Consider the following 27,491-nt stretch of genomic DNA (forward strand, 5'->3'; position numbering starts at 1 on the left):
GAAGATTCGATCTTCAGCAACTGTGTCTCGTTTTCTTTGAGGATAAAGGCTGCCCTAAACCTTGATTCTCCTGCCAATCAATCTCATGAGATAACAAGTTCTCGGATTGTGGGAGAGGAAGAAAAATTAGTACTCTCACCAGCCGCTCTCTTCACACCATGCATGATTTTAAAACCTCTTTCATGTCCTCTTGCTTCTCTTAGTCCTCTTGCTTCCAAATAAAAAAGGATCAAGTACTTTCACTTTGGCTCTTGAACTGCTGAGCTCAGTAGATCAGCAAGGAAGTGAAAGGGTGGGGTGGAGGAATCCCACACGAAGGGAGATGAGGGCCACCCATTAAAGGGTTTGCTTATTTGGGTGGGAGGTGCCAATCCCGTCCCTACCAGATAAAGTGTCATTGCATCAGTTGTAGAACCAAAGCATGCCAGAGACGTTTTCCAAGGTGTCATCTTCACCCCAAAAAAGAAGACAGTGATTCTCAGCCAGGTGAGGAGAACAGATCTGTAGACCGTGGAAGAGACACCACCAGAGGTAAATTTCTGAAATAGTTTATTTGAATTGGCAATGGATTTGTGCAAGAAAGTGAACAGAAAAGGAGATCTTCTCCTTCTCCTTCTCCTTCTCCTTCATGGCCTATTTTGCTGCACACACAGTAATTTTATCTATCTTGTAGAGAGCTCACCAGAGGGCCCAGATCAGGCTGTGGCTGGTAGCCCCTCCTCTTCACCGTCGTGTACATGTGCCAACCTGTGCCTGACATCAGAAGCTGGCCAGGGACATGGCCAGCACCCAGAAGCGGGTGTCCTTCTCCTGTTCCTTCCCTGCCAGCACTTGTTGCTTGGGTTAGGTGCTTTGTTTCTTTCTCTTATTCAATCCAAGCAAGCGAGAGAGAGAAATAAAGCACCCAGATGGCACTTTGTTCATCGGTTGGGAAGGAGCAGAAGAAGGGCTTTGCCTCATCCTCCCAGCTGGCAAGCACTGCATTTGCTAGCCAGGGACAAGAGGAGAAGTGGGTGCCCTGAGGGAGAGGGTCTATCTATATGGTTCCCCATCGAAGCTTTATGCAAGGAGCTTTTCCCAAGCACTAACTAGCTGTGTTATTAGTCATAGTCTAGTGTGTGCAAGTGCCCTGATGTGAACCCACTGTTGACGGAAATACTTATTTACTTATTTACTTATTTACTTATTTATTTGAAGCATTGAATATACTGCCCACTCCGAAGACTCCAGGCAGTGCACAAAAACTTGCAAACAGGGCAACATTAAAAATTACATTCTAAATTAAAAATTGAAGTAACTAACAAAAAAATGGGTGAACTGCGGGGGAAAGCCTGGAGAAAAAGAAAAGTCTTCAATAGAGATTTGAAGATCAGTAAGGAAGGGGCTAGATGAATCTGAAGGGGATTCCAAAGAAGTGGGGCAGCAACCAAAAAGGCCCTTTCGCAGGTCTGAGAGCCCCGAACCTCTCGGAAATCAGGGACCAACAAAAGGGCCATCTGAGATGATCTAACCAGCTGGGATGTAACTGGATGGGAGAGGTGGTCTGTAGGTAGACAGGTGCCAAGCCCCGCAAGGCTTTGAAGGTCAGAACCAGGACCTTAAATTGAACTCGGAAGCGAATAGGCAACCAATGCAATGACTGCAATCTGACATCTAGACATGTCCTATGACAAAGATTGGCTAATTCTTTGTATGGATGGATTTGTTACAGTCAAAGACCAGCAAAAAGTTTTGCCACTCTGGCCAGATGCTCAGTACTGGTCTTTGTCCTTCCCCTTGCTGATCTCACACACACAACACACACACACACACACAGAAACCTCAAAGCCACTTTCCAACATGCAAGCCCCAAAGTCCAGTTCTACACTTTGCAGGAGGAAGTAAACTTTTTAAATTCTGCTAATCATAAAAGTGTATGAGTAACAGCTCCCAAGGGGTGCAGCTGGAAGGGATAATCCAAGTGAGGAAGTGAGAGAGGCTCTTTGAGGAAGGTTGACTGCAGTAAGGTAAGGGAGGGTTGCTTTTGTCGGCGATTGAGGGGGTTTGAAGCAGGCCCCATAGATGGTGGGGTGGGAAGGCATGGGACATGGAGATGGGGAGGATTATAGTCATGCGGGGGGATGTAGGTGGAAGGTAGCTCAGAAGAGCTGTGGGTTCAGGAAGTTGAAGAGCTAGATGGTAGGCTACCTCAGAGAAGGGAGTGGGGGGAGATGAAAATCAAGGGTGAATGGCTGGGTGAGTAAATGGAGAATTTATTTATTTACTTATTTCTTTACATTTTATATCCCGCTCTTCCTCCAAGGAGCCCAGAGCGGTGTACTACATACTTCGGTTCCTCCAAACAACAACCCTGTGAAGTAGGTTAGGCTGAGAAAGAGAAGTGACTGGCCCAGAGTCACCCAGCAAGTCTCATGGCTGAATGGGAGTTTGAACCCGGCTCTCCCCAGCCCTAGTCCAGCACTCTAACCACTACACCACGCTGGCTTGGTGGGAGGAAATGGAAGCTGCAGGGCATGAGAAGCTGTGTGGGAGGGAGGCAAGGCCAGGAGGAGAGAGGAGTGCGGAGAAGATTGCTGGGTGGCTGAGGAGCGATCACAGTGTATTCTGATGTGCCTGGGGGTGTTAGTGAGCAGCAACTCAGGGAAGAAAGGACAGGAGGAGCTGGAGAGGCAGCCTTCTGGATGAAGAGCCCCCCGGGGTGTAACTCTAATAGGGCAAGGGGAGACAGTTGTCTGGGGGCCCACTGCCTTGTGGGCCCCCCCCAGATACAAGTCACATGACTGACTCCCCCAGCCGCACACCCGCCCAGGCTTCCTTCAGTTGTATTCATCCTCCGAAATTGATGTGGGTGTTAAGACCTGGAACTACCAGAACGGCATGTCTTTCTCTAGTACCATGAAATGATTTGCATCATCCACAATTTGCAAAACCTTTTTAAAAATAATTTAGGATGATGTTCTATTGTGGCACATAGGGGTGTGTGTGTGTGTGTGTGTGTGTGTGTGTGTGTGTGTGTGTGTGTGTGTGTAAATTTCACTATGCTTTTTGTTGCCACTATTCAGCCTCCTTTAAGATTTCTTTACTTCATGAGCTGAGCTTCGGCGGGGGGGGGTGGCATTTTAAAATCTTGTCTCTGGGTCCACTCCAACCTTGCTACGCCCCTGGAGCCCCCAGCTGGGAAAGGCATGTTTACATTCTTAGAGACATCAAACATTTTAAAATATCCATTCAGCCCTTTCTCATATAAGCAAAATTCTATGCACTGAGCTTTTTCCAATATGTCAGAAGCAATAACGACCTGCTTTATTAGATGTGGTATGGTGCGTGCCGCTGTTCTCATAGATCCAATCCCTTCCCCCCGCCACACACACACATTTAATTAAGTGCTGTGATATGAACCCACCATTGATGGAAATCTGGCATCTAGACACATCCTGTGACAATGACTGGCTAGTTCTTTGTATGTATAAATTTATTACAGTCGAAGGCCAGCAGAAAGTTCTACGACTCTGGCCAGAAGCCCAATGCTGATTTCCATCCTTCTTCTCACTGACCCCACCCTCTCTCTCTCTCTCTCTCTCTCTCTCTCTCTCTCTCTCTCTCTCTCTCTCTCTCTCTCTTACACACACACACACACAGAGAAACCAAGCCATTTTAAAATACACACACTCCAAAGTCCACTTCTATGCTTTGTAGGCGGAAGTACACCTCTTTAATAAGAGAGGAGAGCTGGTCTGGTGGTAGCAAGCATGACTTGTCCCCTTTGCTAAGCAGGGTCTGCCCTGGTTGCATATGAAACGGAGACTAGAAGTGTGAGCACTGGAAGATCTTCCTCTTCGGGGATGGAGCTGCACTGGGAAGAGCAGAAGGTTTCAAGTTCTCTCCCTGGCAGCATCTCCAAGATAGGGCTGAGAGAGATTCCTGCCTGCAGCCTGGGAGAAGCTGCTGCCAGTCTGTGTAGACAATACTGAGCTAGATGGACCAAGGGTCTGACTCAGTATTTGTCAGCTTCCTATGTTTCTATGTTAATTCTGCTAATCAGAAAAGCTAAAAACTGCTTCCCAGGGGCTCAGCTGGAACGGATACTGAGAGGAAGTGAGAGAGGCTCTGCATAAGAGTGACTGCCTGCCGCAAGATAAGGGAGGGTTGCTTTTGCTGGTGACTGAGCGAGATTGAAGCAGGCCCCATAAATGGTTTATGGTTTGAACCTTCTCGGTTTGCAATACTCTGTTGCTTTCATGAACCAGGAACCAATATGACTGCCTTTCACGGATGTACCCTGGGAGGCTTGCCTAACTAGATTTCACTCGGCTGCTTAACTGTCCTAGCTGCTGCTACCCTGGCCCCATGATTTCACATCCTGGCAGAGGTTTCTGACATGTCCAAGCACCTCATGCTTCCTTCTGGCAAGTGGTTTTTCAGTCCATCTCAGTATTATATAATCCTCCGCTGCAGAGACAGCTCGTTGTCTGGAGCTACTTGAGGTGACTTGTACGACCCCGCTCTGCCCCACTCAGCTGGCCCCATAATATGAGTGAGTCCGACACTGATGTTGCCCCCATCCCCAGGCATGTAATTCACCCCTTGTCACCATGGCCAGAAGTCCAACCCTGATCACCACCCTTCCCCCCCTTGTTGTCCTCACGAAGAAGAGGGAAAGGGGTGGTGATCAATACTGGGCATCCAGCCCACAGAGTGGACTGTTGAGTCAGGTACCTGGGGGCAGGAGGAGAGAGAGGAGAGCTGGTCTGGTGGTAGCAAGCATGACTTGTCCCCTTAGCTAAGCAGGGTCTGCCCTGGTTGCATATGAATGGGAGACTTGAGGTGTGAGCAATGGAAGAGATTCCCCTCAGGGGATGGAGCCGCTCTGGGAAGAGCAGAAGGTTCCAGGTTCCCTCCCTGGCAGCATCTCCAAGATAGGGCTGAGAGAGACTCCTGCCTGCAACCTTGGAGAAGCCACTGCCAGTCTGTGTAGACAATAGTGAGCTAGATGGACCAAGGGTCTGATTCAGTATATGGCAGCTTCCTATGTTCCTATGAGGCAGGGGAGGGGCCAAAAAGGGCAAAATTGCAAGAGATAAACGGCAGTGGGGGAAAGTGAGGCAGGGGTGGCCACAGTAGGCAAGTGGAGTGATGCCTGGGGGGGGGCAGGGGCACAGACTTGCCAACCTGTGGTGGATTTGCCCCCTGAGGCCATTAGCTTGCTTGGCTTCATGGGGGAGTTGCCCCTGTCCACCAGAACTATATCGGAGATGATATGTCTCAAAATTGAAGCTGAACTCTAACAGGTAAGAGCTTTGAACTGCCCAGGAGCACACCAAAAGCCATGGAATAAAAAGAAAGGTGTATTCGGGAAAAGATAATGTAATGTCATGGACATGGGCGGCGGGGGCGGGAATAGTGTTCTGCCTGCCTTCCAAATCCTCTATAGATGTAAACCAGAATGAGAATTCCTACCATCTCCTTCCTCAGATTCATTCCAGCTGTGGACATCTCCGATCACTTCCCGCAATGAATATCCTGCGTCTTAGCGTTGTGATCTGCTCCTTTATCAGCCTCCTGCTGGTTGTCCTTGCTTTGGCCACAGACTACTGGGCAAGCGACTACACTGGCCACTACGGCCTGTGGAAACTTTGCATTACTGATGAAGGATGTGCTTATTTGGGGATGAGTGTGAAAGGTAAGACTTTCCCTGACCTGGCCTGGCCTGGGATAGAAGGACTAGGGATTTTGTCCTCAGACGTGCCCTACATTCTTCTGATGTTTGCAGCAGTTTCTGGGCCATTTAAGGCTCAACCTTCTAACAGTCCTGCACAAACTAGGATAGTAACAATCTTGCTGTTGCTTCCTATCCTGTCCTGATTATGTGTGGGCAGCCCATAGGGTACAAGAGGTGCCTGGGGGCAGCATAGCCCTGCAAGTAGCTGGACTGAACCTGCAGGACCTTGGACAGCTCCAAATGAGGCACTTGCTCTGACCATTTCTGGAGCTCAGCTGATGCCTTGTACCTTTTTCAACCCAGAATATGTTTCCCAGGTTCTCTCCCTTCCCAAGATGAAGAAGGGGTTTCAAGGTTTAGCCTTTGGGCCTGGAACCTATTACTCACTCTCCTCTCCATCAGGACCCACTTGGCTTGTTGTCCACATTGTCAATTCTGGAAATGAGAAATTTGAGGGCCCTGGTGATATGAGCAGGGTTGGCTTGGCCTCAGCATGTACTGCCTTGAGGGGGGGGGGCAGTCCCTGTTCTGGTGTCCCTTGGCTGAGTGGTTCATGTTTTATCTTTGGCCTGGTGTCCGGCTCTGAGAATGGCTCATACATCTCCGCAGCATATGGTGCTGGTGCTTCTGGGTTGTCTGATCCCTCCTTCTCAGGATCCAAACCCAAGCTGTGACCCAGGATAGGGACCAATGTTCCCTCTAACAAGGACTCCCAGATGTTGTTGACTTCAACTCCCAGAATCCCCAAGCAAAAGCCATTGCAGCTGGGAACTCTGGGAGTTGCATTCAACAAAATCTGGGAATCCCTGTTAGAGGGAACAGTGGTAGGAACTATGCCGCAGAATAGAAGTTTTCACTCAATCAATATTCCGATCAATCATTGAGGTAATTCACACAATAAAAAACTCTGTTCTACCCAGGTTAAGCAAGGTAGGAGGAAAACCGGGGTAGATGTGATTGTGTGGAAGCAAAGTAGGAGGAAAAACTACCCAGGTTTCTTCCTACCTTGCTTCCACACAATCATCTCTACCCAGGTTTTCCTCTTACCTTGCTTCCACACAACCAAAAACTGGAAGCACACACAGTTTTGCATTGTGTGAATGGCCTCATCATCTCAAAAGAGGTAGCCAGGATACTCCTGCAGTATTTTCCCCTAGCATGCTCGCAAAGAGTAGGCCAAGGATATTCTGGCTACCACCCCTATTTTAAAAGCTTGGGAGAGGCAGACTGTGAAACCTGGACACAATGTGAGTCCACTTTGTCCCTGTCCCCTTGTGGCTTTATCACTTTTTCTGCCCCTTGCTCACCTGCTCACCAGCACATCCGAAGACCTATTAGCAACAGCAGGTACGGGAGTGGATGCTAGGATTGCTCATGAACGTGGCACCTGACACTATGATTTTATGGGCCACGTCTAATGTCCAGATGGCAACTTGAGGGGCAAATGGATGGAATAATGTTGCAGGGTGGCAGGGCAGTGGACATCTACAGCACCGCCTAACTTTTTTCAAGGAAGGTCATTGGGCAGGTAGTATTCCCAAAGGATAAACCTGCTGGAACCAGCAGCATGCTGGCGTAGGAAAGTTCCTTTTGATTTCACACGGTGATAATTGCTCTGGTATCCCAGGATACCACCGGAGTGATGACTATTGCTTCTCCCCTGCTGATGCATTTTTAAATCTCCCCTTCTCTCTCCCCCCTCCCTCTCCCTCTCTGCTTTTCACACCCTGCAGGAGAACTCCATGCCATCCGAGCTTTCATACTGATCGGGATGACCCTTGGTGCCTTCTGCTTTTTTGGAGTTTGTGCCACATATTTCTACCCTCACATTGGCTCCTTCCCCCTAACCAAAGTTGTAGCTATCACCAACTTATGTGCAGGTATGGCATTTCAGGAAGGTTATGGGTGTCTCCTTCTGCAGAGTGTTCCAACCCTGACCACTCCGTGTCCCATCACTGAACTCAGAGCCACCCCGTGCATTTGAAAATCCTGTTCCAAAAAATCTCGAGCTGAGATGAAACTCTACACAAATTACGAATCTGGCATATATCTCAAGTGTGTGTGTGTGTGTGTGTGTGTGTGTGTGTGTGTATAAGATAAAGCTGCTTTGGCCTCACCCAGTCACTCACTGACATAAAACTCCCAGGTAGGTTCCAGACCTCGACCGGACCAGCAAAAAAATCCAACTCCCACCCCCCACAAAATCATTAGTGGGTAGGTGGGGGATGGGGGAGATTATATGCCTAGTACACAGAAAAAAACAAAGTACAGAGAGGGTTTGGGGGGGGGGGATAACCCCTTCAATTTGTTTATCCTTTTTAAAATATATATATACCTCCACTGTGTTCTTATGGAAGAACAGCAATACATCAGAGTCACCGCCTGCAACATTTCCTTTTATAAATGGAGAGAGGAGTAATCATTTTCCTGGTGTCTGGGGAGGGGAGGGCCTGCCTGGTGCCCTGCTGTCCCAGGAGATAGCTTTTCAATTAGGTAGTGATGTGATAGATCTTCCCGTTGCTCTAGTGTTCAGGTGTTCTTCCATAAGAACAACATCATACATTTATTTTTAAGATCTTCAGGTGACACTAAGAATGGAAAGCCCTTCCATGCCAGAGGAAAGCTTCCCCACCCCCACCCCTACCCCACCCCCAGTTCCAGCCCCAATGAGATGGCAAAACTTGGAGATCACAAACTTGCTTTTAAAGAATAAAAATCTCAGCAGCGTAGGGGACAAATGTCCCTGGACCACTGGTGTCCAGGGTCATCCAGAGACTGCCACAGTGCCCCCCCACCACAAAAAAAAACCAATGAAGGAAGTGCTGGCTGAGAGATATGGACGTGTGGCCCCACACCCTTTCCCAGCCTGAGAGGTGTTTATTCACCGGTGGCAGTGACAGTGGCAGCAGCCATTGCTTGTCCCACCAACCTCCCTATCCCCCCAGAGAACACAATCAAAACAATCAAAACAGTGTCACATAATCACACAATCAAAGGCGCCTGTCACACAAACACACAACTGTCACACAATCACATCAACATCAACTACATAGTGCCACACAATCACACAATCAAAAACACACAATCAAAAACAGCGTTCTACTCGGGTTTGGGAGCTGTGTGTGCTCCCAATTTTTGGGTGTGTGGAAGCAAAGTAAGAGGAAAATCCTGGGTAGCTTTTCCTCCTACTCTGCTTCCTCACAATCACTTCTACCCAGGTTTTGCTCTTACCTTGCTTCCAAACAACCAAAAATTGGGATTACACACAGCTCCCAAACCCGAGTAGAACACAGTTTTTGACTGTGTGCATGACCTCATATTCTGCATCAGCCTACAAGAAATTTCATGTATGTGGAGTCGCCGAAGATACGGGATCCTAGTTGCCTTTTCCCTAGCTGCATATCAGCAGTTACAGAGAGCAAGGCAGAAACCTATCTTGGTAAACTGTCAGGGAGGCGCTTCACACAATTAGTGTGAAGTGCCATGTGGGTTTTGAGCGGGCTTAGCCTGGTTTCCCCACACACGAGCAGGTGCTCAGTCCTGGGCAGCCAAATTGGCCACCCACACAATTACCGGCTCCATCACAGAGCCGGTAGGGGCTGCAGAGATTGGGGGCCGCCCGGCCCCTGGAAGTCCCAGGATGCCCCGTGTGAGCACGTAGGGCATTCTGGAGAGACCCCCCCGAGGCTGGAGGCTCATTGGGGCCCCCCGGTCGGGGGTCTCTTTGTGAGTCGCCATGGCACGGAGCCATGCTGCGGCATCTCAAGATCCCAAAAATGGGGTTAGAGGAGCACTCGCTCTGCTAACCTCGTTTAAGGGTGGGGTTATTTCAGGAGGCTAGCAGTCGGGAGCTACACGGCTCCTGGTGCTGCACACAACCTCCCCAAACCGGGCGAAGGGAGGTAGCCCGGTTTGGGGAGGTCGTGAGAATTGCCTCTAGGTGTGTGCTCAAGCCTCAGAAGAGCCCTCTTTAGCCACAGAAAGGCAAGGAGGTGTGCACTGGGCAATATCGTCTCCTGCAGTCGGGAGGCAGCACACAGCCTCCAGCTAGGCCAGGCCTAAACGAAATCTGAGGCGCCTGCCTTTCTGCCCGTCTTGCTCAGTGGAGCAGTGCGTTCCACCTGTCGCTTGCTAGCAGCTGACCTCAGGCGCTCCGGCCAGGGAGAACACAGGTTCAGGCCTGGATCTGTCCCAGACCGCCTGCAACGCCTATTTTATTTATTTATGTAAACATATTTGTCTACTGCCCACTCCCGAAGTCTCTAGGCGGTTCCAGTAACGGCTCATGAACCGCCCCCCCCCCCACTCACCTGGCGTAAACGGAGCCGAGCCCCCACCAGCAGCCAGGTGAGTGAAGGCGGCAATTCCCCGCCGCAAGGGCTGCTGGGAGGCACGCCGCGGAGGTGAGCAGCGACTTTCTTTTCCCTTAAAAATGCCTCCCTCCCCACCACCACCACCAGCAGCGTGTTCACGAGCCGCTCCTGGGCAGTTCACAACAATAAAACAAACCAAGAAATGTTAAAAACGATCGAAACATGTTATTCATGGATTGCAGTTATTCAAAGATATTTGTATGCCGCCCCCTAACCAAAGTCTCTAGGCGGTTGACGACAGTAAAGCAAACCAAGAAACGTTAAAACAATTGTGACGTATTATTTTTGTTATTATTATTATTTAGTTCAACATATTGGTCTAACGCCCACCGTTGAAGTCTCTAGGCGGTTTAAAACAATAAAACAAACCAAGAAATGTTAAAACAATCAAAATGTTTTATTGATTGATTGATTGATTGTTAATATATTGCCCAAAGCATCCAACATCTCCTGTAGAGCTCTGCAGAAGTGCATACTAATTCTCTGAGCGTTATTAATAATACCCTTTTTTGGCTTCTAGCTTTTTGCGTCATGATCGCCATGGCCATATTCAAAGGAACTTATGGGGGATATGGCTACTTCGGATGGTCTTTTTACTTAGGATGGACTTCCATGGTTATGTTCATCATAACGGGTGCGTATGTGCAAAAAAAAAAGAATGGTGCTGTGTGATTTCAATGTTCTGCCTACTCATAAGGTTGCCAGACACTTCCTTTGTAGACTATCCCAGTGCATTCCATTACAGGACAGGATTGCTCTACACATTCAACACTGTCATTATGGTGGCATTCCAGGAAATAAACATGGCAGCTACCAAAAAAATTGTCCACCTCCATTTTTCCTCCAGAGTGCCTCAGAATATTGTAGTGTCTGCATCTGAGGCCTTGGAAAGGCACTGCCATTCATATATATATATATGGCAGATATTAGGTGCAGTGTTCCTTGGAAGAGGGATTCCCAGGTGTTGTTGACTACAACTCCCAGCATTCCCAGCTGCAATGGCCTTTGGCTGGGGATTATGGGAGTTGGAGTCAACAACTTCTGGGAATCCCTCTTACAAGGGAACACTGATTAGGTGTATCGTACACCAAGACCTTCAAAATAAACCAGGACTCTTGGAAAGCCTCCAGATACTGTAACCATGAAAGTTCTGCAGAAAGGGATATGTCTTGGACCATCAGGGTGTGATTGCACTGACCTGAGCAAAGAGATAGTGTTGGGTCTCGGTGGGCCAGATGCCCGGGGTGACACCTCAGTCTACTTGACTTGCTGCCCTAATCACTTCGATTTCCTCTCCTGACAGGTGTGCGTACTTACAGACTACAAGTTTCATCGGAATGGGAGAGCATCTGAAGCTATATCAGTAGTGAGGGGACACAGGCAAAGCCTGAGCTTGGGGTGAATTGGACTTTGACCAAAGCTCTCTATGGTCTGGGAAGGTCTGTCTGCAGATGCCACGAGCTCATCTGGTGGCTACTCAGGAACAGGCCTTCTCCATTGCCACCCCCGATGCTTTGGAATGTGCTCCCTGCTGGAACAAGAGCCTCCCCATCTCCTACAGCTCCTTAAAAGGCTGTTAGGACATCTCTGTTCATCCAGGCTTTTGATTAAACTATAGAATGTAACATTGGTAGGTTTTTTAAGTTAAAAAAAATTTAAAAAAATTAAATTTGGTCTGGTGTTTTAATGCTTTCATGTTCTAATTTTGTTTTGTGTTGTTTCGTTGTAAACCACCCAGAGATGCAGGTTTTGGGCGGTGTGTTTATATATGTGTGTTAAACAAACAGATATGTTAAATAATATATGTGAAAGAAGGCTTGATGACAAAGTTAGAAGAATGGGCTAGGATTTGGAGTCCAGCTCCTTGGTTCTGCTCCCAGAATAGTTGTGTGAACAATCCTATTCTTAATTCTATAAACAAGGACTAGTTTGGGTAAATAATGCCCTTTGTACCAATCTCATGATCACCACCCAAGCCTTCTGGAAAAGCAAAAATGTCTCTGCACCATTTCACTGAATGACATTGGCAAGTTTGTGTAGAGGCACCATTGTGGGGGAGCCACTTTTATCTCCACGTTTGCGATGTTGAAAATGAGATAGACAGACAGACAGACAGCCTCCCACCCATGACACATATTCTTTATGGGATGAGATTGCACAAATAATAACCCCAAACTCAACAAAGGATTTCCCATAGCCCGTCTTGTTATTAATAGTCAGAGGGAAATCCAAGATTACACCATCAGGGGGAAACAGGGAGGGGGGAAACTGCAGCGTGGCAAGCTGACCACTTGGCCCTTCTGGTCATTGCTTCACACATTTCTACATGCATGAACAACTGCTCGATCTCTTTCTCTCCTCTTCATCACCATCTTGCAGGAAAAGGGTTTTTTTCTTTTCTTTTCAAAACCTGTACAAATGTGCAACTGTTATTTCCAGCACATTCCTGCCCCCTAGTGGCACATCAAGAAACTACAACCAAAAAATGTCATCCGCAGATATAAGTCTTCTTCTCCCACTCCCACCTCCCCACACTCTGTAGCACAGGAATGAGCTGCAGTTCTGGAAGAAGCAATCACAGAGGACTTTTTTTCTATTCAGGCAAATATTCAAAGATCTGGGGGAAGCATCTGCAACCTTTTCTCCTCTTTGCACATTTAGTTAGCCACACTCTGCTTAGGACAGTAAGTTTGCAGTTGACAGGCTATGGATCAAAAGCAGTTCACGAAGCCCAGCAGCTGGTTGACTGAACTACTCCCACTCTGCCCTTTGCCATGAGAAAAGTAGAGTATCTAGCCTAGGACTACCTGCTCTGACTGGCAGCAGCAATCCAAGCTCTCAGATTTACTTTCCCAGGCCGGCAGCTCAAGATCCTTCAAGCACAAATATCAGGGACTAAATCTGAAACTGTGCTCAACCAAGATGCCGTGCCTTGGCCAGCCAGTCTGCCAGGTGTTACATATAAAGCTGGTTTGCCAATGTACACCAGTTACTGGTTCTAGAGATGAAGAGCCATAGGTTCCATGGGAAGAAGAAGGTAGCTGCTAGGCATCTGCTGTCAGCAAAGTCACAGAAAGCAAGAAGCGGGTTGTGCACAACATCTTCCACCCAACACACACATACACACAGAGCACAGCAGAAAGGAAACAAAGTGGAAGAACGGGGCCAAGAGAGCAGAGAGAACCACGCAGAGATTTGCTTCACTGGCTCAATGTCCGCACTACCAAACACTGCTTTAAGAGATATATTTGAATAAATGCACAAAACAAATTATAACCCTTTGGCACACCCAAAATTGTTGCATGTGCATGACCTGTTTTCTCCAGCCGAGGCTCTGACTCTACAGATTCCAAGGGGAAAGGAACTGGTACCCAGCAAACAGAACCACACCTAAGGTGCTGGGTTTTTTAAATTATTTATTTAACATATTTTTATACCGCCCAAAACTTACGTCTCTGATGTCCTTGACCCAAATGGAATGGGGGCTCCCATGTGATCTCATGAAGCTCATTGGCACCGACTAGAGCTTGGAATCCGTGGATGTGAAAGTAGTCAGGCTGGATGACGACAGGTATATTATACAAGTGCTTTAGCCAAGTAAAATGTCACCTCCTGGTGAAGAGGGCTAAAAACAAATGAGAACCTCACCCTCCCTGAAATTCTGCTGTGATTATGAGGGCTGTGCAGTCAGCTTGGTCTAACAGGCATGTTGCACCAGATATGCCCTTTGTCAGGCATTATTGGGAGGAGTTCTGCCATGACAGCAGAAACTCCCAAGTGTCAGAACTCCAGTTGAAATCCCACCTATCCTGATGGAACTCTGCTGGAGTCCAAACATTCCTGTCAGACTAAGTTAAACAGGCGAGGAGTTACCTCTCAACTGAGGGGCAGTGTGTGGGCCACTAGTTTGGTCTGACAGGAATGTCAGGAAATGTTGGGTTTTGAATCCGACACGATCCGATCTGACCATTTTGAGGGGCCAAGTTGGGTCCGATCCAATGTCTCTGTCGGGTCCGATCCAATGGGATCCAATGTTTTTTAGGCAGTGTTCCCTCTAAGGCGTGCGCATATACACGCGCTCACAATTTTTCTGGTGTCTGATCAGTTCATTGTAGTTCCTGCTCAAGTTGAATCAGGAAGGCCCCACTCTGAATCCACATGCGCGCACACTGCCTTGATACTTCTGCTCAGAACCAAACTCATTTCACACAAAGATGGAAAAAAGTAGAGAGAAAACTGTTTTAGGCTGCATGGGGTAATGATTACATCTACCCTTGTTTTACCCTGTGGCGGGGTGTGTACATGTATAAACAGACCATGTGGCAGCACTTTTAACAACTAATTAATAAGACAATATAGTGGCAATGATATACACATACTCCCCTACATCCCGACAAGGTTTAAGACCTCTTTTAATGAGAAGATAAAACAAATAAAAACAAAGATCTTACTCTTTGTGAGCAAACACGTTTCAATGTTAAAACATCAGTGGCAATGCTCTATCTCAAACAGCTGGAGACTCTTTGTGAGCAAACACGTTTCAATGTTAAAACATCAGTGGCAATGCTCTATCTCAAACAGCTGGAGACTCTTAAGATTCAATACAGCAACGGAAGCTAAATAACCAATCCAAGGACTAATAAATAAACATTTATCTTGGCATAAGCTTCCATAGGCAAGAACCCGCTTCTTCAGAGGCCGCAAATAGTCTGGAAAGGTTGGGATCTCTAACCATTTCTTTTCCTCACCCCTCAACCCCACTAGTACCCAGAGATCTATTTTTATGAAACATCCCGGGCTACCCTGCCCTTCAGAAAACAGGCTCGACCTCAGAAAACCTTAGGCCGGAATAAATGTATTACTAACCGCATTAACTGACATTGAGGCCATGCACACAAGCGAAAATGGTGTTCTACCCAGGTGTGGGAGCTGTGTGTGTGCTCCCAGTTTTCGGCCATGTACTGTAGGTGCAAACAACTAGGTTGGAGGAGGGATCGTGTGGAAGCAAGAGAGGAGGAAAATCTGGGCAGCTTTATTCTAGCAGCCTCAGACTTCACTGTCAAAGGCCTTCAGGAGGACTCTTTGGGAGTCGGCAGCGAGTTCTTCCAGACATTGGCTCAACATGGAGTAGGTGGTGTGGAAGGAAATCCCTCCAGCAGCCAGGGCACCATAAATGGGGATTCGGTGCAAGAAGAAATTCGCCACCACCAGGCCCGTGCCAGTGGCTTTCCCCAGCAAGCTGATAACCACATCCTTGTTGATGCTTCGGCCCAGAGCGCTGTGCACCTCGCCCCTCAAAACTTCCAGAGGTTTCCCCGAGTGCTCCGCCAGCCGGGTCAAGGAAGCCGCATCGAGGCCAAAGTCCTGCCGGTAGGTGGACAGCTTCCTTAGCAAGATGGAGACATCGCAGGTGAAAGCCAAGCCTGGCAAAGGGACAGCAGCCACCAAGCTGGAGACCAAAGCGACCTTCCAAACCTCCTGGTGCAAGAGTTGCCTCTTCTTCTCTATGATCGCCAAGGAAACGTTGGGCAGGGACAAGAGGAAAGCGTGGCGCTTGTGACTCGGTAACTCTTGCTCCAAAGTGTCCTCAAAGATCTGGAAGTCGAACTTGTTGATCTCAAAGCTGCTGAGTAAGAAAACTTTGGCTTCTTGGAGCCCAGCTTTGGCGAGCTTCTCCTGACAGTCCTGCCTGATCTCCTCCAGAATTCCCTCTTCGGGCGGTGGGTTCTTTCTCCTCCCCATGGACTCCAAGTCATTGTCTATCTTGGTGCGTACAAAGTAGAACCGCTTGCCCTCTCCCACGATTGCCTTGGCCAACCGGATGTGGTTCTCCTTAAACCTCTCCGAAGCCAGGATGATGAAGAAATCATAGCGAGAAAACTCCACCGCTTCTAAGTAATCATCAGCCTGGAAGCTGGGTGTGCCGATGCCAGGGAGATCCCACAGGACAACGTTGGCATAGCCAGGATAGGAATACGGCGTGGGCTGGGAGGTAGTCTCCGTCACGCCTGTCGCAGCCGCTCCCTCATCCTCGTCACCCAAGCCCCTCAGGGCGTTGACAAACGTCGATTTGCCCGCACCGGATTCCCCCGTGATGGCAATGTCAAGCTGGGCATTCCAGATGGTCTCCAGGCTGTGCTGGATGCGCGTCACTACCTCCGAGAGGCCTCCCAACTCGTAGGCCTCCTGGATCTCAGCAATCTCTTGCTCGCTGATCAGCTCAAAACCCAAGCGGGTGGGCTTCAGGACCCTGCAACAAAGGTGGGGGGGGGTGGACCAGGATTAGTATCAAGTGGTTATGTTAAAGAGTAGGAGGGCGTCTCTGGGGGTGGGGGGGGGTCCTATGCTCCTATGAGTCAGCAAAACTGGCAGTTCCAGAGGAAACAATGCCCAAGTGTTGGCCAGAGGAAGAACAGTTTCACGACACAGCAATAACTGCAAAGCCATTTAATCACAGTAGCTAGACCAAGGGAGCATGCAGAATATAAATCTACCAAATAAACTAAGAAATAATGCAAGCCTCTTGGCAGGATTTTCCCCTATAAGAGGAATTCTCAGACTTGGGTCCCCCGATGTGACTAGACTACAACTCCCATCATCCAGAGCTCCACTCACCTTTGGCTGTTGTGGCTGTGCATGATGGGAGCTGTAGTCCAACGCCATCTGGGAGCCAGAGAATGCCTGCACTAACAAACACTGCCTTCCAGTGTTGCCTCTAACAGGGATTCCCAGATGTTGTTGACTACAACTCCCATAATTCCCAGCCAAAGGCCATTGCAGCTGGGGATGCTGGGAATTGTAGTCAACAACATCTGGGAATCCCTGTTAGAGGCAACACTGCTGCCTTCCCAGGAGGAGGCATATTTATCTAAGCAGAAATTATCCATTTTGCTGATCGAAGGCTGTATATAAAACCTGATCAGGTCTAAGCAGAAAGAGACACCTCTGAGGCCATGCCTCTTGTTGACACCTGCTGCTCAGCCCAAAGATGACATTCACGCGATGGCTCTCTGGTCTTGTGGTAGCAAGCATGACATCCCCTTAGCTAAGCAGGGTCCACCCTGGTCACATATGAAAGGGAGACTAGAAGTGTGGGCACTGCAAGATATTCCCCTCAGGGGCTGGAGCCATTCTGGGAAGAGCAGAAGGTTCCAAGTTCCCTCTCTGGCAGCATCTCCAAGATAAGGATGAGAGAGACTCCTGCCTGCAACCTTGGAGAAGCCACTGCCGGTCTGTGAAGACAATACTGAACTAGAAAGACCCATGGTCTGACTCAGTTTATGGCAGCTTCCTGTGTTCCTGTGTGTGTACCAGGAGTGTGTGTACCAGGATATAAATATCAGCCTGGAACTATAATTTACATTCCTCCATGGGAACTGGCACCCAATTAACCTCCCTCCTTGTAAACAATGCACCCACACTGGCAGGCTCCTTGCCTGACATCTCTGCCGGACTGTGTCTGTCAGTTGGTTTAAACATCATGGGGACGGGCTACAATTAAAGCATGACATCCCCGGGGCATTCTCTTCTCACCTGCCCGTGTGAGCCTCCTAGGGACCCTACTCCCTGATCTCCTCCAAAAGAGAGACCAGGAAGTAGTTAGTTTAGAAACAAACACAGACTGATCGATATTGGAGCACATTTTCAAATAAACCCAGATAAGAATCAGAGTTTTGAAGTGGGTTACAGATCGAGGCTCAGCTGAATCAAGTTGGCTAGCGGAAAACAAGACTGGTCAATCCAGATCTCACTCTCAACCTTCGTTTCTTTCCCGCCTCAACCAGAAAGCGGCTTCCTGGTTCCAAGCGTGACTTCTTCTCATGGATTTGGGCACACCCTGTTTTACTAACCTCTCGTACACCTGGACATCCTTCAACAAGGCTTCACGCAGCTGGGGGCAGTCCAGGGCGTAGGGCTCAAAAGCTGAGATCAGGAATACAAAGGGCTCTCCCAGGCCGTGGGCCCCTAATGACTCGGCACAGACCCCGCGAAGAGCCCTGAGGACCTCGGACCTCTCGTAGCGTTCACCCATGAGTCGCTTGAGGGTGTGCACCTCCAGGTCTGCCTTAGTGCGGGCGAAGAAGACCTTCTTGCCAGCGGCCTGGACCTCTCCCACCAGGTGGGCGTGGGTCTCGTCAAACTTGCCGTCAGTCACCACGATAAACATATCTGCCTCTTCCAGCCATCGCTCCGCTTGCCCTTCGACATCCATTGGCAGTTCCCAGATCAGTACATTGGGATGGGTTGGGTCAGGGTACATGATGGGGGCCCCCGATTTAGGCGGGGCCCCCACTGGTGCAGAGCCAACGTCATCTTCCGTCATCCCTCGCACGGCATTGAGAAGAGCCGATTTGCCTGACCCGGTTTTCCCCACGAGGACCACAGAGACGTCCCCACACTCAGGGGAACCTGAAGAGGAGCCCTGAGGGGTCGTGAGGGGCATTTTGGGTGGAGACGAAGAGGGCTTCCAAGGCTGTGCTGTGGAAACAAAGCTAGGACATAAAGCACCAAAAATTTAACCCAGGGGCTCAGAACAAGCACAGTAAATGTGGCCACATACATTTCAAGCCAGTTTTCAAGCACATACATAGATCCCCAGTGGGACTTAACTTCAAGCATTGTTCCCTCTACCAGGGATTCCCAGATGTTGTTCACTACAAATCCCAGCATCCCCAGCTTCAATGGCCTTTGGCTGGGGATTATGGGAGTTGTATGTATGTATGTATGTATGTATGTATGTATGTATGTATTTATTTATTTATTTAAAATATTTCTATACTGCCCAAAATTGGCATCTCTGGGCAGTTTACAATTAAAATCATTTAAAACATTAAATCAATTAACCATTCAAATCATTTGAACATTAAAATCATTTAAAACCCAATATTAAAAATTAAGACTATAAATCTAATTAAAAGCCTAGGTGAATAAATGTGTCTTCAGTGCCTTTTCAAAAATTGCCAGAGAGAATCTTTGTATTTGCTGGCTTTGCTTATCTTGTTTCTTGTTTCTTTTCTTTTCCTTATGTCTCTTTGTTTCTATCTTTATTAGAACAATAAAATAACAGTTTAAAAAAAGTTGCCAGAGACTTGTAGTCGTCAACATCTAGGAACCCCTGTTAGAGGGAACACTGACCTCAAATAAAAATGCAGAAAACTGAACAGCAAGACAGGTAAATGCAGGTGTTGGGGCTGTATCTCAGTGGCAGAGCATCTGCTCTGGATTCTGAATTGGCATCCAAAGCAGATGCTCTGCCACTGAGGCACAGAAGGTTTCAGTTTGGTCCTTAGCATCTCTGGGTCGGGCTGGGAAAAACTCTTGAGTGGAGAGTCACTGCCAGTCAGTATAGACCAGGTCTGCCCAACTTTGGCTGCCTGCAAATGTTGGACTCATAATCCCTGACTACTGACCACTGTGGCTAGGGATTATGGGAGTTGTAGTACAAAAGCAGCTGGATGGCCAGAGTTGTGCAGCCCTGACGCAGACAACACGGAGCTAAAGGGACCAACGGCCTGACTCGGTAGCAGGCAGCTTCCTGCATGCCTAACATTTCTGGGACCCAAATGTGTCTGTTCCCATGCAGCATGGACCCTAGCTTGGGTCACGACTTGAAATCCTGGAACTCAGTGCCAAAGGAGGGCTAGCCACCAACACACCTATACATTCCAACATTATAAGGGGACTTCAACATTTGTATGAGGGCGTCTCTTCCCTGTCCACACCAAACTGCACATCAAAACTGTGTTCCCAGCTCTGACACACACACACACACACCCCTACAACTGTAAGGTGCAGGCAGACGGCAGGTAGATGGGGTGCCTACAGCAGACACCCGATTCCAGTTATGGCCTTGCTGATGGACAGCCAGAAAGATCAACGCCGGCATTTGTGATTGCTAGGAAAGCCCGGGGTTGCCATTTTGGATTAGGGAGCTAGGGACTGATCTGTTGAAAGATACAGAGAGATTGCTTTGATGGCCCAAGAGCCCCACCCCGGTTTAAATTTCGACAGGGAGGGACTGCAGTTTTGATCCAATGATTCAGCAGCCCCGGACTGATCTTTGGACAGGCAAGGTTGACCGTAGGATGCATTGCACCGATTCGGAGTGAAGCTTGGATGGATAAAGAAAGAATAATAATTCTAAAAACACACACAACGTTAGCTGCCCCATCACAAATCGTCCTCCGGATAGATAGATATTTTGGTGGCTACATCCAGGAGGGGTGTAGCTATAATTGAGCAGGTGGGTTCAGAGAACTGGCCCAACTCCTGAGGGGGGCCCCCAGCTCCACCCCTCCATGATCTCCCTCGCTCCGAGGGGCAGCTGGGGAGCGGGGCGAACACGGGCCCCCTCTCCCCTAGCTATGCCCCCTGGCTACACCATGGCCCGGATGAAAGGGTTCCTCTGGTCAGCCAGCCAAGGGGGGCTCCACGCCCTCCGACGCCCAATTTCCAGACGACCTCGGTTCCCTTACCCCCGGCGACGCTGCGGCTGCCGCCCTGCACCCCACCAGGACCTCTCGCGGGGCTCTCCAGCGTCCCCTTCTTCCGCGACTCCTCGCCACTTCCCCTCCCCGGCGGCGCGCTCCGACCTTTCTGTTTACCACCCAGCGCACAGCCCAGACAGAGACGTCAGCGCGTCTTTCCGGCTCTGGGGCCGCAGGAGGAGCCTCCCTCGCCAGCCGCCCTTGTTTCCCGCAGAGCCGCCAGGAGGAGGAACGGCTACCCAACCCGCTGGTGGTGGTCGCGCGTCTCTTGCGCGCTCGCCAAAGCCGGGGCGGCAGCAGGAGGGACGGGCGCGACCGTTGCGCACGGAAGGCGAAGGGTAGAGTCTGCGTCTCTGGCGTCTCCCGGGGGAGCCCCGTTGGCCACTGGCCTGTGGCCAGGACTCCTTGGAGGCGGGGGGGGGAGAGTTGGACTCCTGGGTTCCCCTTTGGAGAAAAGAGGGTGTTCCTTTGTTAGCTGGTACCCCCGGCGGGGTCTCTCTGAAGGGGGAGAGTTGCAGCCCGGACTCCTGGGTTCTTTGGGGGGCGAAGGGGGGCTTTGGACAGTATTTCATTTTAAAGCCCTAGAGCAGTATTAATCGTCGATGATGATGGGCCAGGGTTCCTGGGTTCTTTGGTAGGAGGAAGAGGAGCGCTTTTGGTAGTATTTCGTTTTTTAAAGGGATCTAGAAATAATAATCGTCCTGATCATTGGCTCGGGACTCCTGGGTTCTTGGGTGGGAAAGGCAGCATTGTTGATAGACAGTGTTTCCTTGCAGTGGAGAAGTGCCATGGAAGTAATAACCGTGGGGCTGTTATTGGCCAGAACACCAGGGTTCTTTTGATTTCTTTTTAAGAGGAAGCGAAACTTAGGGTTGCAGTTGGTTTTGTTTTGGAAGCAGGACTCCTGCTGGCTGCCCTTCCAGAAGGGGAGGAGGTTTGGCATGGCAAGAGTTCATAGGCAGGCAGGCAGCAGCAGGCCTGCTCTTTGGGAGTTTGCGGTGAGCGGATTGTGTAAAGAATAGAGCCCCTTGGAAAGTGGTTGAAGGCTTTGTGCAGGGGTGTAGCTATAATTGAGTAGATGGGTTCAAAGAACCCGGCCCCCCAGCCAGTGTTCCCTCTAAGGTGTGCGCACCTGTGCGCGCTCACAGGTTTTTTGATGTCCGCTCAGTTAATTTTAGATCCCGCTCAGGTTGAATCAGGAAGGCCCCACTCTGAATACATGTGCATGCACACACTGCTTTGATACTGCCGTCCAGAACAAAACTCAATCTGCACACAGATGGAAACAAATTGCCCCCCCCCGCTTCACCCCTCCCTATTTTCTTTATTATCTCCCTCACTTCGAGGAGCCCCGGGGTGAAGAGCACCACGGAGAGGAGTGAACACAGAACCTCTCTCCCCTAGCTACACCCCTGGCTTTGTGGCCACGACTTCCTTTCCTGGAATGGGACTGGATCTCGCAGGAGAAGGGTTTTATTCTAGCTAGGACTGCTGTGGTTTCCCACCACCCTACCCCGATGGCTCATTTAGTACCATCTTGGGGACGAATGCTCTTAGTGGTTTTTGGCAACGTCTACCGCCCTAGAGATGGAAAAGCGGTGATAGCATCATTGCACATACAGCATTCTGCATGGAACTTCCTCCATGGAGTAAATCTTTGGAAGACATTCCTGCCAGACTTCATTTCCATTCCTCTGACAACACGGATAAAATGTTATAGCAGTGTTTGTGTTTTTAGAACTTGGAGAAGCCTTTAAAGCACCTTTGCAGATTAGGACACACTGAAAGAAAGCTGCAGGTCTTACAGGGTTATCACCTATTTCCCTTTCTTTGGTGGTGTAGTCCTTATCACAAATCACTACACTGTCCTTATCAATAAATCACAACCCCACTTATTTATTTTATTTAAAATATTTCCATACCACCCAACACCTGCATCTCTGGGCAGTGTACAATTAAAAAATGCAAGCATAAGTTGATTGCATGAGCTAATTCCCTTCCTGCTATAAAAACTCACCAATCCTGGCTATAGTGGAATAGGCTTGTCGTACTGTTCCCCCACCCTCCATAGGGGTGCTGCATCTTGGATAACTTCCTGGTGGGCAGAAATCCAGCAGGTGCAGTTTTTGAGTTGAAACGTCCTCTCCCCACCCCCCTCTGGTACTGCAAGAACCCCTCCTCCCGCAGTGCCAAAGGGTAGGGATAAGGCTCGGTAGAGATGTGTCTGTCTGACAGATACCCCTGCCTCTCTAGGGAGTCCTGCCTTGCGTGCTGGGAAACCTTGCCCGTCAGCAGCTGGCTAATGCCTCTCCCTTCATTCTCCTTGCAGCTTTGACCATGGCTGGCTCCCCGTATCTAGATGAATCGCAGCTGAAGAACCTGAAGGCCCAGTATGAGGCCCAGAACGCCAGCGGTCCTGCCTCCAAAATCCAGGAGCTGGTGGATTGCGTGAACACCCTCAAGGTCCAGGTTGGGATCCTGGGCGAGCGGGGAGCAGGGGTCAGCACGCTGATCCAGGCTCTCCTGGACAAGCCTCGCCGGGTGGAGGACCCCTGGGCTTACCTCCGGGAGATTCCACAGCCCACAAAACAGCCGGTGGCCCACGCCCACCCCACGTACCCCAACCTCATCCTGTATGATCTGCCAGGGTTCAAAGCCTCTGAGCAGCTGGCTGGGTATCTCAAGCGCTTGGGTGACCTGAGCAAGTACAGCTGCTTTGTGGTGGTGCTGAGCTCTGGTTTGGGAGATGCCCACCTGCAGGTCCTTAAGGCCATCAAGCAGAAGGGGAAGGCGATCTTCCTGGCACGCACCAAAATCGACTTGGATCTGCACACGGCCGAGCGGCGGCTCCGGACACGGTGCAATCCCACTGAGCAGTTGGGGCTGATCCGGAAAGAGCTGGCGGACACCTTAGCCAAGAACGGGCTGGATGCCAAGAAGGTTTTCCTCGTGTCGGGGCTGGAGGCGGAAAGATACGAGTTTGACCGCTTTGAGGACAGTTTGGAAGGGGAGGTGCTCAACTTAATGAGGTGAGTAGGGGAGGGGGGAAAGCTTGCTTATAATCCAGGGAGTTGAACTGTTTAAACAATATTCAGTTTCCTCAGCATGTTTTCAACAACTCTCTACTTCAGATGCCGACCTCAAAAAAGTGCATTCGATTCCATCACTTCATGCAAGTGACTTGATAAGTTTCATGTAGAAAACTCTCACACAACTTTGCTTGCATGATCAATGATAATAGTTTAAATGTGCGAAAAAATATGTTTAACTGTTTTTTAAAAAAACATCATTTTTGTTTACAAACAAAATATAGAGCATGCGTTCTCAAACTTGGGTCCCCAGATATTGTTGGACTATAGCTCCCATCATCCCCTGGGAAATAAATCAAAACATTAATCCTGTATCTGCAAAACTTAATGCCTGGTTATTGGACCACTTATCTTGAACTGGTTACCTTTTTTTGTGCTTCGGGGTTTGGTTCTGGATCAGGTGTAAGGCAACCCAGAGATTTTAGTTCACTGGAAAAATCTTTACTGAACTAGTTTTGAAATTCAGAGTTGGTTAGACTCCTTGATTATTTTAGGACTTCTGGGAAACACTTCCTGGTTCTAGAAAGAGCAGGAGCTCAATGGAAACCCGAGCAGTAATTCCCCAACTGTGTCCCATGAGATGGCATTTGTTTTAAATGTAAACATTTATCTATTGTAAGCCTGCATTAATACTTCGTTTTAAAAGCAGGATCCAAATATCTTAAGTACAATATTTCTGCCACAACAGTCTTCAGTATTTAAGGCCGGGGTTCCCAATGAGGGGTTTCCAGATGATGATTTTATTTATTTTATTGTTAAATGTATATACTGCCTTTCATTCAAACAATCCCAAGGCGGTTTACAGCAAAATTTAAAAACAAGATTGTTAAAAAGACACAATTAAAATATTAAGCTAAAATTATGAAACAAATCTGATTAAAAATTTAAAACAAAAGCATAAAAGCAATACAGAATACAGAGAGCAGCAGCAGAGACAATCAAATAAAAGCCTGGGCAAAAAGCCAAGATTTTACACTCTTTGTAAAAACTCCCATTAGGATTTGGCCACTGTGACTGCGGATGATGGGAGTTGTAGTCCAACAACATCTGGAGACACAGACACACCTAAGTGGGGACCCTGGTTTAGGGGATAAAATGATATGTTTTTAAAGTATTTTATAGGCATTTGATCTTTTGAAAAATCCTTATGAGTTGTGTAATGTACATAATCCACCCCAACCATCAGAATAGCTAAGCAGGGCTGGGTCTGGTCATAGACTGGATAGGAGACTTCCTGGAAGCCCCACAGATTCCATCTTGAGACAACAACTATTTATAAGCCCTTGATTTATTCTTTCTAGAAACCACGACGGGATCCTGGAGGACCTCACGCCTGTGAGCCGGAAGAAGATCGAGGAGTTGTATAAGATTTGCCAGAGCGGCAGCTTGTCCGAAGTCCCGGCTGTGATCTGTTCCGCACTGGAGGAGCCGACACAAATCCGGCTGGATGTTGCTGTGGTTGGAGAAGCTGGATCAGGGAAGTCTTCACTGGTCAATGCCTTGAGAGGTCTGGGCTCCGGAGAGCCAGGGGCAGCCTCCACCGGGGTGACCGGGACGACAAGGAAAGCGACCGCCTATCCGCTCTCCACTGTCCCCAATCTGTACCTTTGGGATCTTCCGGGCGTGGGAGTGACGGAGGTGGATGTGAGCCACCTGGATCTCAGCCGCTACGACTTCTTCCTGCTGGTAGCCTCCGAGCGCTACAAGCATGCCCACAGCTGCCTGGCCAGAGCCATCACCTCCGCAGGGAAGGAGGCCTTCTTTGTGAGGAGCAAGATAGACGTGGATGTGGAAGCCCGGCCTGGCAGCCAGCCTGTGCCCAAAGAAGAGCTGCAGGAACAGGTGCGGAAGAGCTGCGTGGAGGCCCTGAAAAGGGACGGCATAGCCTCCCCGCGGGTCTTCCTGGTCTCCAGCCTCATATCTGAAGCGTACGACTTGCCCCTGCTCCAGGAAGCCCTCAGGAGCAGCGCCCCTGACTTGAAGAAAAAAGCTCTGAAGAGGGCCATCCCGACGGTCCTGTCCCGCCTTGTCAGGCGCAAGGCCAAGGTGTTGATGAAAGACGTGTGGGCGAAGGCCCTGCAAATCTGCCTCTACTGTGTGGAAAGGCCCAGCCCGGACGTGGCGGAGAACCTCATCACCATCATCTCCGGCTTATGCATGGACTTTGGCCTCGATGACGGTTCTTTGGAGCGCACCGCACATGTCACTGGCCAAGCGGTCCCATTGCTTCAGGCCGCAGTCCGGAGCCTCTTTGCGAAGCCCCTGAGCCCCACGTACGTGCTCAGCTTTGTCACCAAACCGATCCCACTGACCCGCTGGGTGTGGAACTACGTGCCGTACCTGGGGCAGGGTGCCAAGGTGGAGCCCGAGATCTCCTTCGAGTCCACTTACGGGATGCTGAAGCAGGTAATGGTGGAACTCTCTGAGGATGCCGAGAGGGTGCTGAAGATGGCATTTGCTGAGCAGTAGAGCCAGGAAGGAATTGGAGGGAGGGAGGGAGTGTGTGTGTCGTGGCAAAAGCCGTTCCCACCCCCTAAACTATGACTGCTGTCAAATATAAATTAGAGAACCGTCCTCGAGACAGAAGAGATGGAGAAGGATCAGCAATTTCTGAAGACCAGCATCTACAGCAGGCTTCAAACGGATTTTTAAAATGGAGCATTGAAGAGTGTTGTTTATGTGCTTATTAGTGGGTGGGGGAGCTGGCTTTGATCCCAGCACCTGTGATGTCAGCAGAGAACTTGGTGTAGAAGTAGAGCCCGTCCTTGCCGAGATGGTCCAGCCTATACACAGGTTTCTCATTTCGGACCGCAGGTGGGAGTCTCGTGTGATCGAATGCTCCTCTGTGCATCACAGTTCCATCCACACACCGGACTGGGTGGCTGGAAGGTGGCTATGCTGGAATCTCTTTTTGTGTGCTAACATGATCAGGGAGCTTTTTGACATGGAGGAGCATTCGCTCATGTCAGTCCCCGTCTGCAGTCCAAAGTTATTTTTTTTTAAAAACCCATGCAGGTATACAGCTTCATCTGCTATCAGGAGGATTGAAGTCTTAGCTTCAAGTCCTGTTAAACTCCTCAGCTGATGTTTGCCGGCACCTTTAGGTGCCAGTCTGAGGCACTTCTAACCTACACTTTGCACAATCTGTCTTCTGCCCTGAAAGCATCCCAGGGGCAGGTCGTGGCTTCATGAAGCTGCACCACTTTGAAGAGAAGCACCTTGTTCGACTGCTACTTCACCACTTGCATGCAGACTGTCTGCCTCTACACGTTTGTTTGGACTGGAGTCACAAGGACCGGGAAGGGAAGAGCCGGATGGACCGTTCCGCCCCGCTTTGCACTGCTCATGAGCTTTCTGTGTAGTCTTTGCTTGTCTACGGTCTGACCTTCCTGTTTTGATAATCATACTTGTTTGTGATGATAAAACAATGGAAAGAGATGCTTCTGCATACAAGGGCATTCCTAAAAAAGGACTCCCTGCTAATCATTTTTTTCTGGGAGCAAGAGAGCAGGATGTGCGTGCGCTAGGGAAGTTCACAGAACCAGCGCCTGCCAGTTCGAAGGGGGGTGGATATCTTTTAAAGACAGGGGTGCTCTTTCCCTTTCCACCGCATTTCTCCTGCTGGCGCTGTCAAGATGGTCCAGTGGGGTGGCAGCATACTTCCTTGCCACCCAGATGCCTCCTCAGACTGGAAGTGCCCACTGCTCATGCGCATGCACAGCAGGCACTTCTGGTCCGAGGAGGCACCCGGGCAGCAAGGAGGTACGCTGCTGTCCCGCCAGACCATTTTGACAGCACCAATGGGGAAAATGCAGCGGGAGGG

The 27,491-nt window shown here is 49.3% G+C and overlaps 3 protein-coding genes across 5 annotated transcripts; 2 read left to right on the top strand and 1 right to left on the bottom strand.

The window, feature by feature from the left end:
* Positions 1–408: 408 nt before the first annotated feature.
* LOC128332979 (lens fiber membrane intrinsic protein-like) lies at positions 409–11,779 on the top strand. 2 transcript variants are annotated; one of them, XM_053267862.1, is made up of 5 exons: positions 409–531; positions 5,473–5,680; positions 7,453–7,599; positions 10,613–10,726; positions 11,396–11,779. In XM_053267862.1, exons 2-5 carry the CDS (start codon positions 5,512–5,514, stop codon positions 11,443–11,445), a joined length of 480 nt encoding a protein of 159 aa, XP_053123837.1. In that variant the 5' UTR covers positions 409–531; positions 5,473–5,511; the 3' UTR covers positions 11,446–11,779. The 2 variants fall into 2 exon arrangements, with proteins under 2 accessions (XP_053123837.1, XP_053123838.1); XM_053267863.1 differs by lacking the exon at positions 409–531 and adding an exon at positions 1,884–2,006.
* A 2,701-nt stretch (positions 11,780–14,480) lies between these two features.
* LOC128332978 (interferon-inducible GTPase 5-like) lies at positions 14,481–20,701 on the bottom strand. Of its 2 annotated transcripts, none has more exons than XM_053267861.1 (3): positions 20,568–20,701; positions 17,943–18,584; positions 14,481–16,342 (listed from the first exon to the last, which is right to left on the bottom strand). In XM_053267861.1, exons 2-3 carry the CDS (start codon positions 18,533–18,535, stop codon positions 15,139–15,141), a joined length of 1,797 nt encoding a protein of 598 aa, XP_053123836.1. In that variant the 5' UTR covers positions 18,536–18,584; positions 20,568–20,701; the 3' UTR covers positions 14,481–15,138. The 2 variants fall into 2 exon arrangements, with proteins under 2 accessions (XP_053123836.1, XP_053123835.1); XM_053267860.1 differs by having other exon boundaries at positions 17,943–18,570; positions 20,568–20,700.
* LOC128332977 (interferon-inducible GTPase 5-like) lies at positions 20,541–27,106 on the top strand. Its single transcript, XM_053267859.1, has 3 exons — positions 20,541–20,917; positions 22,909–23,608; positions 24,970–27,106. The coding sequence occupies exons 2-3, from the start codon at positions 22,917–22,919 to the stop codon at positions 26,135–26,137; spliced, it is 1,860 nt and encodes a 619-aa protein (XP_053123834.1). The 5' UTR covers positions 20,541–20,917; positions 22,909–22,916; the 3' UTR covers positions 26,138–27,106.
* Positions 27,107–27,491: the final 385 nt, after the last annotated feature.

Source organism: Hemicordylus capensis, chromosome 7 (assembly GCF_027244095.1).
Source record: "Hemicordylus capensis ecotype Gifberg chromosome 7, rHemCap1.1.pri, whole genome shotgun sequence".
NCBI lineage: Eukaryota > Metazoa > Chordata > Lepidosauria > Squamata > Cordylidae > Hemicordylus > Hemicordylus capensis.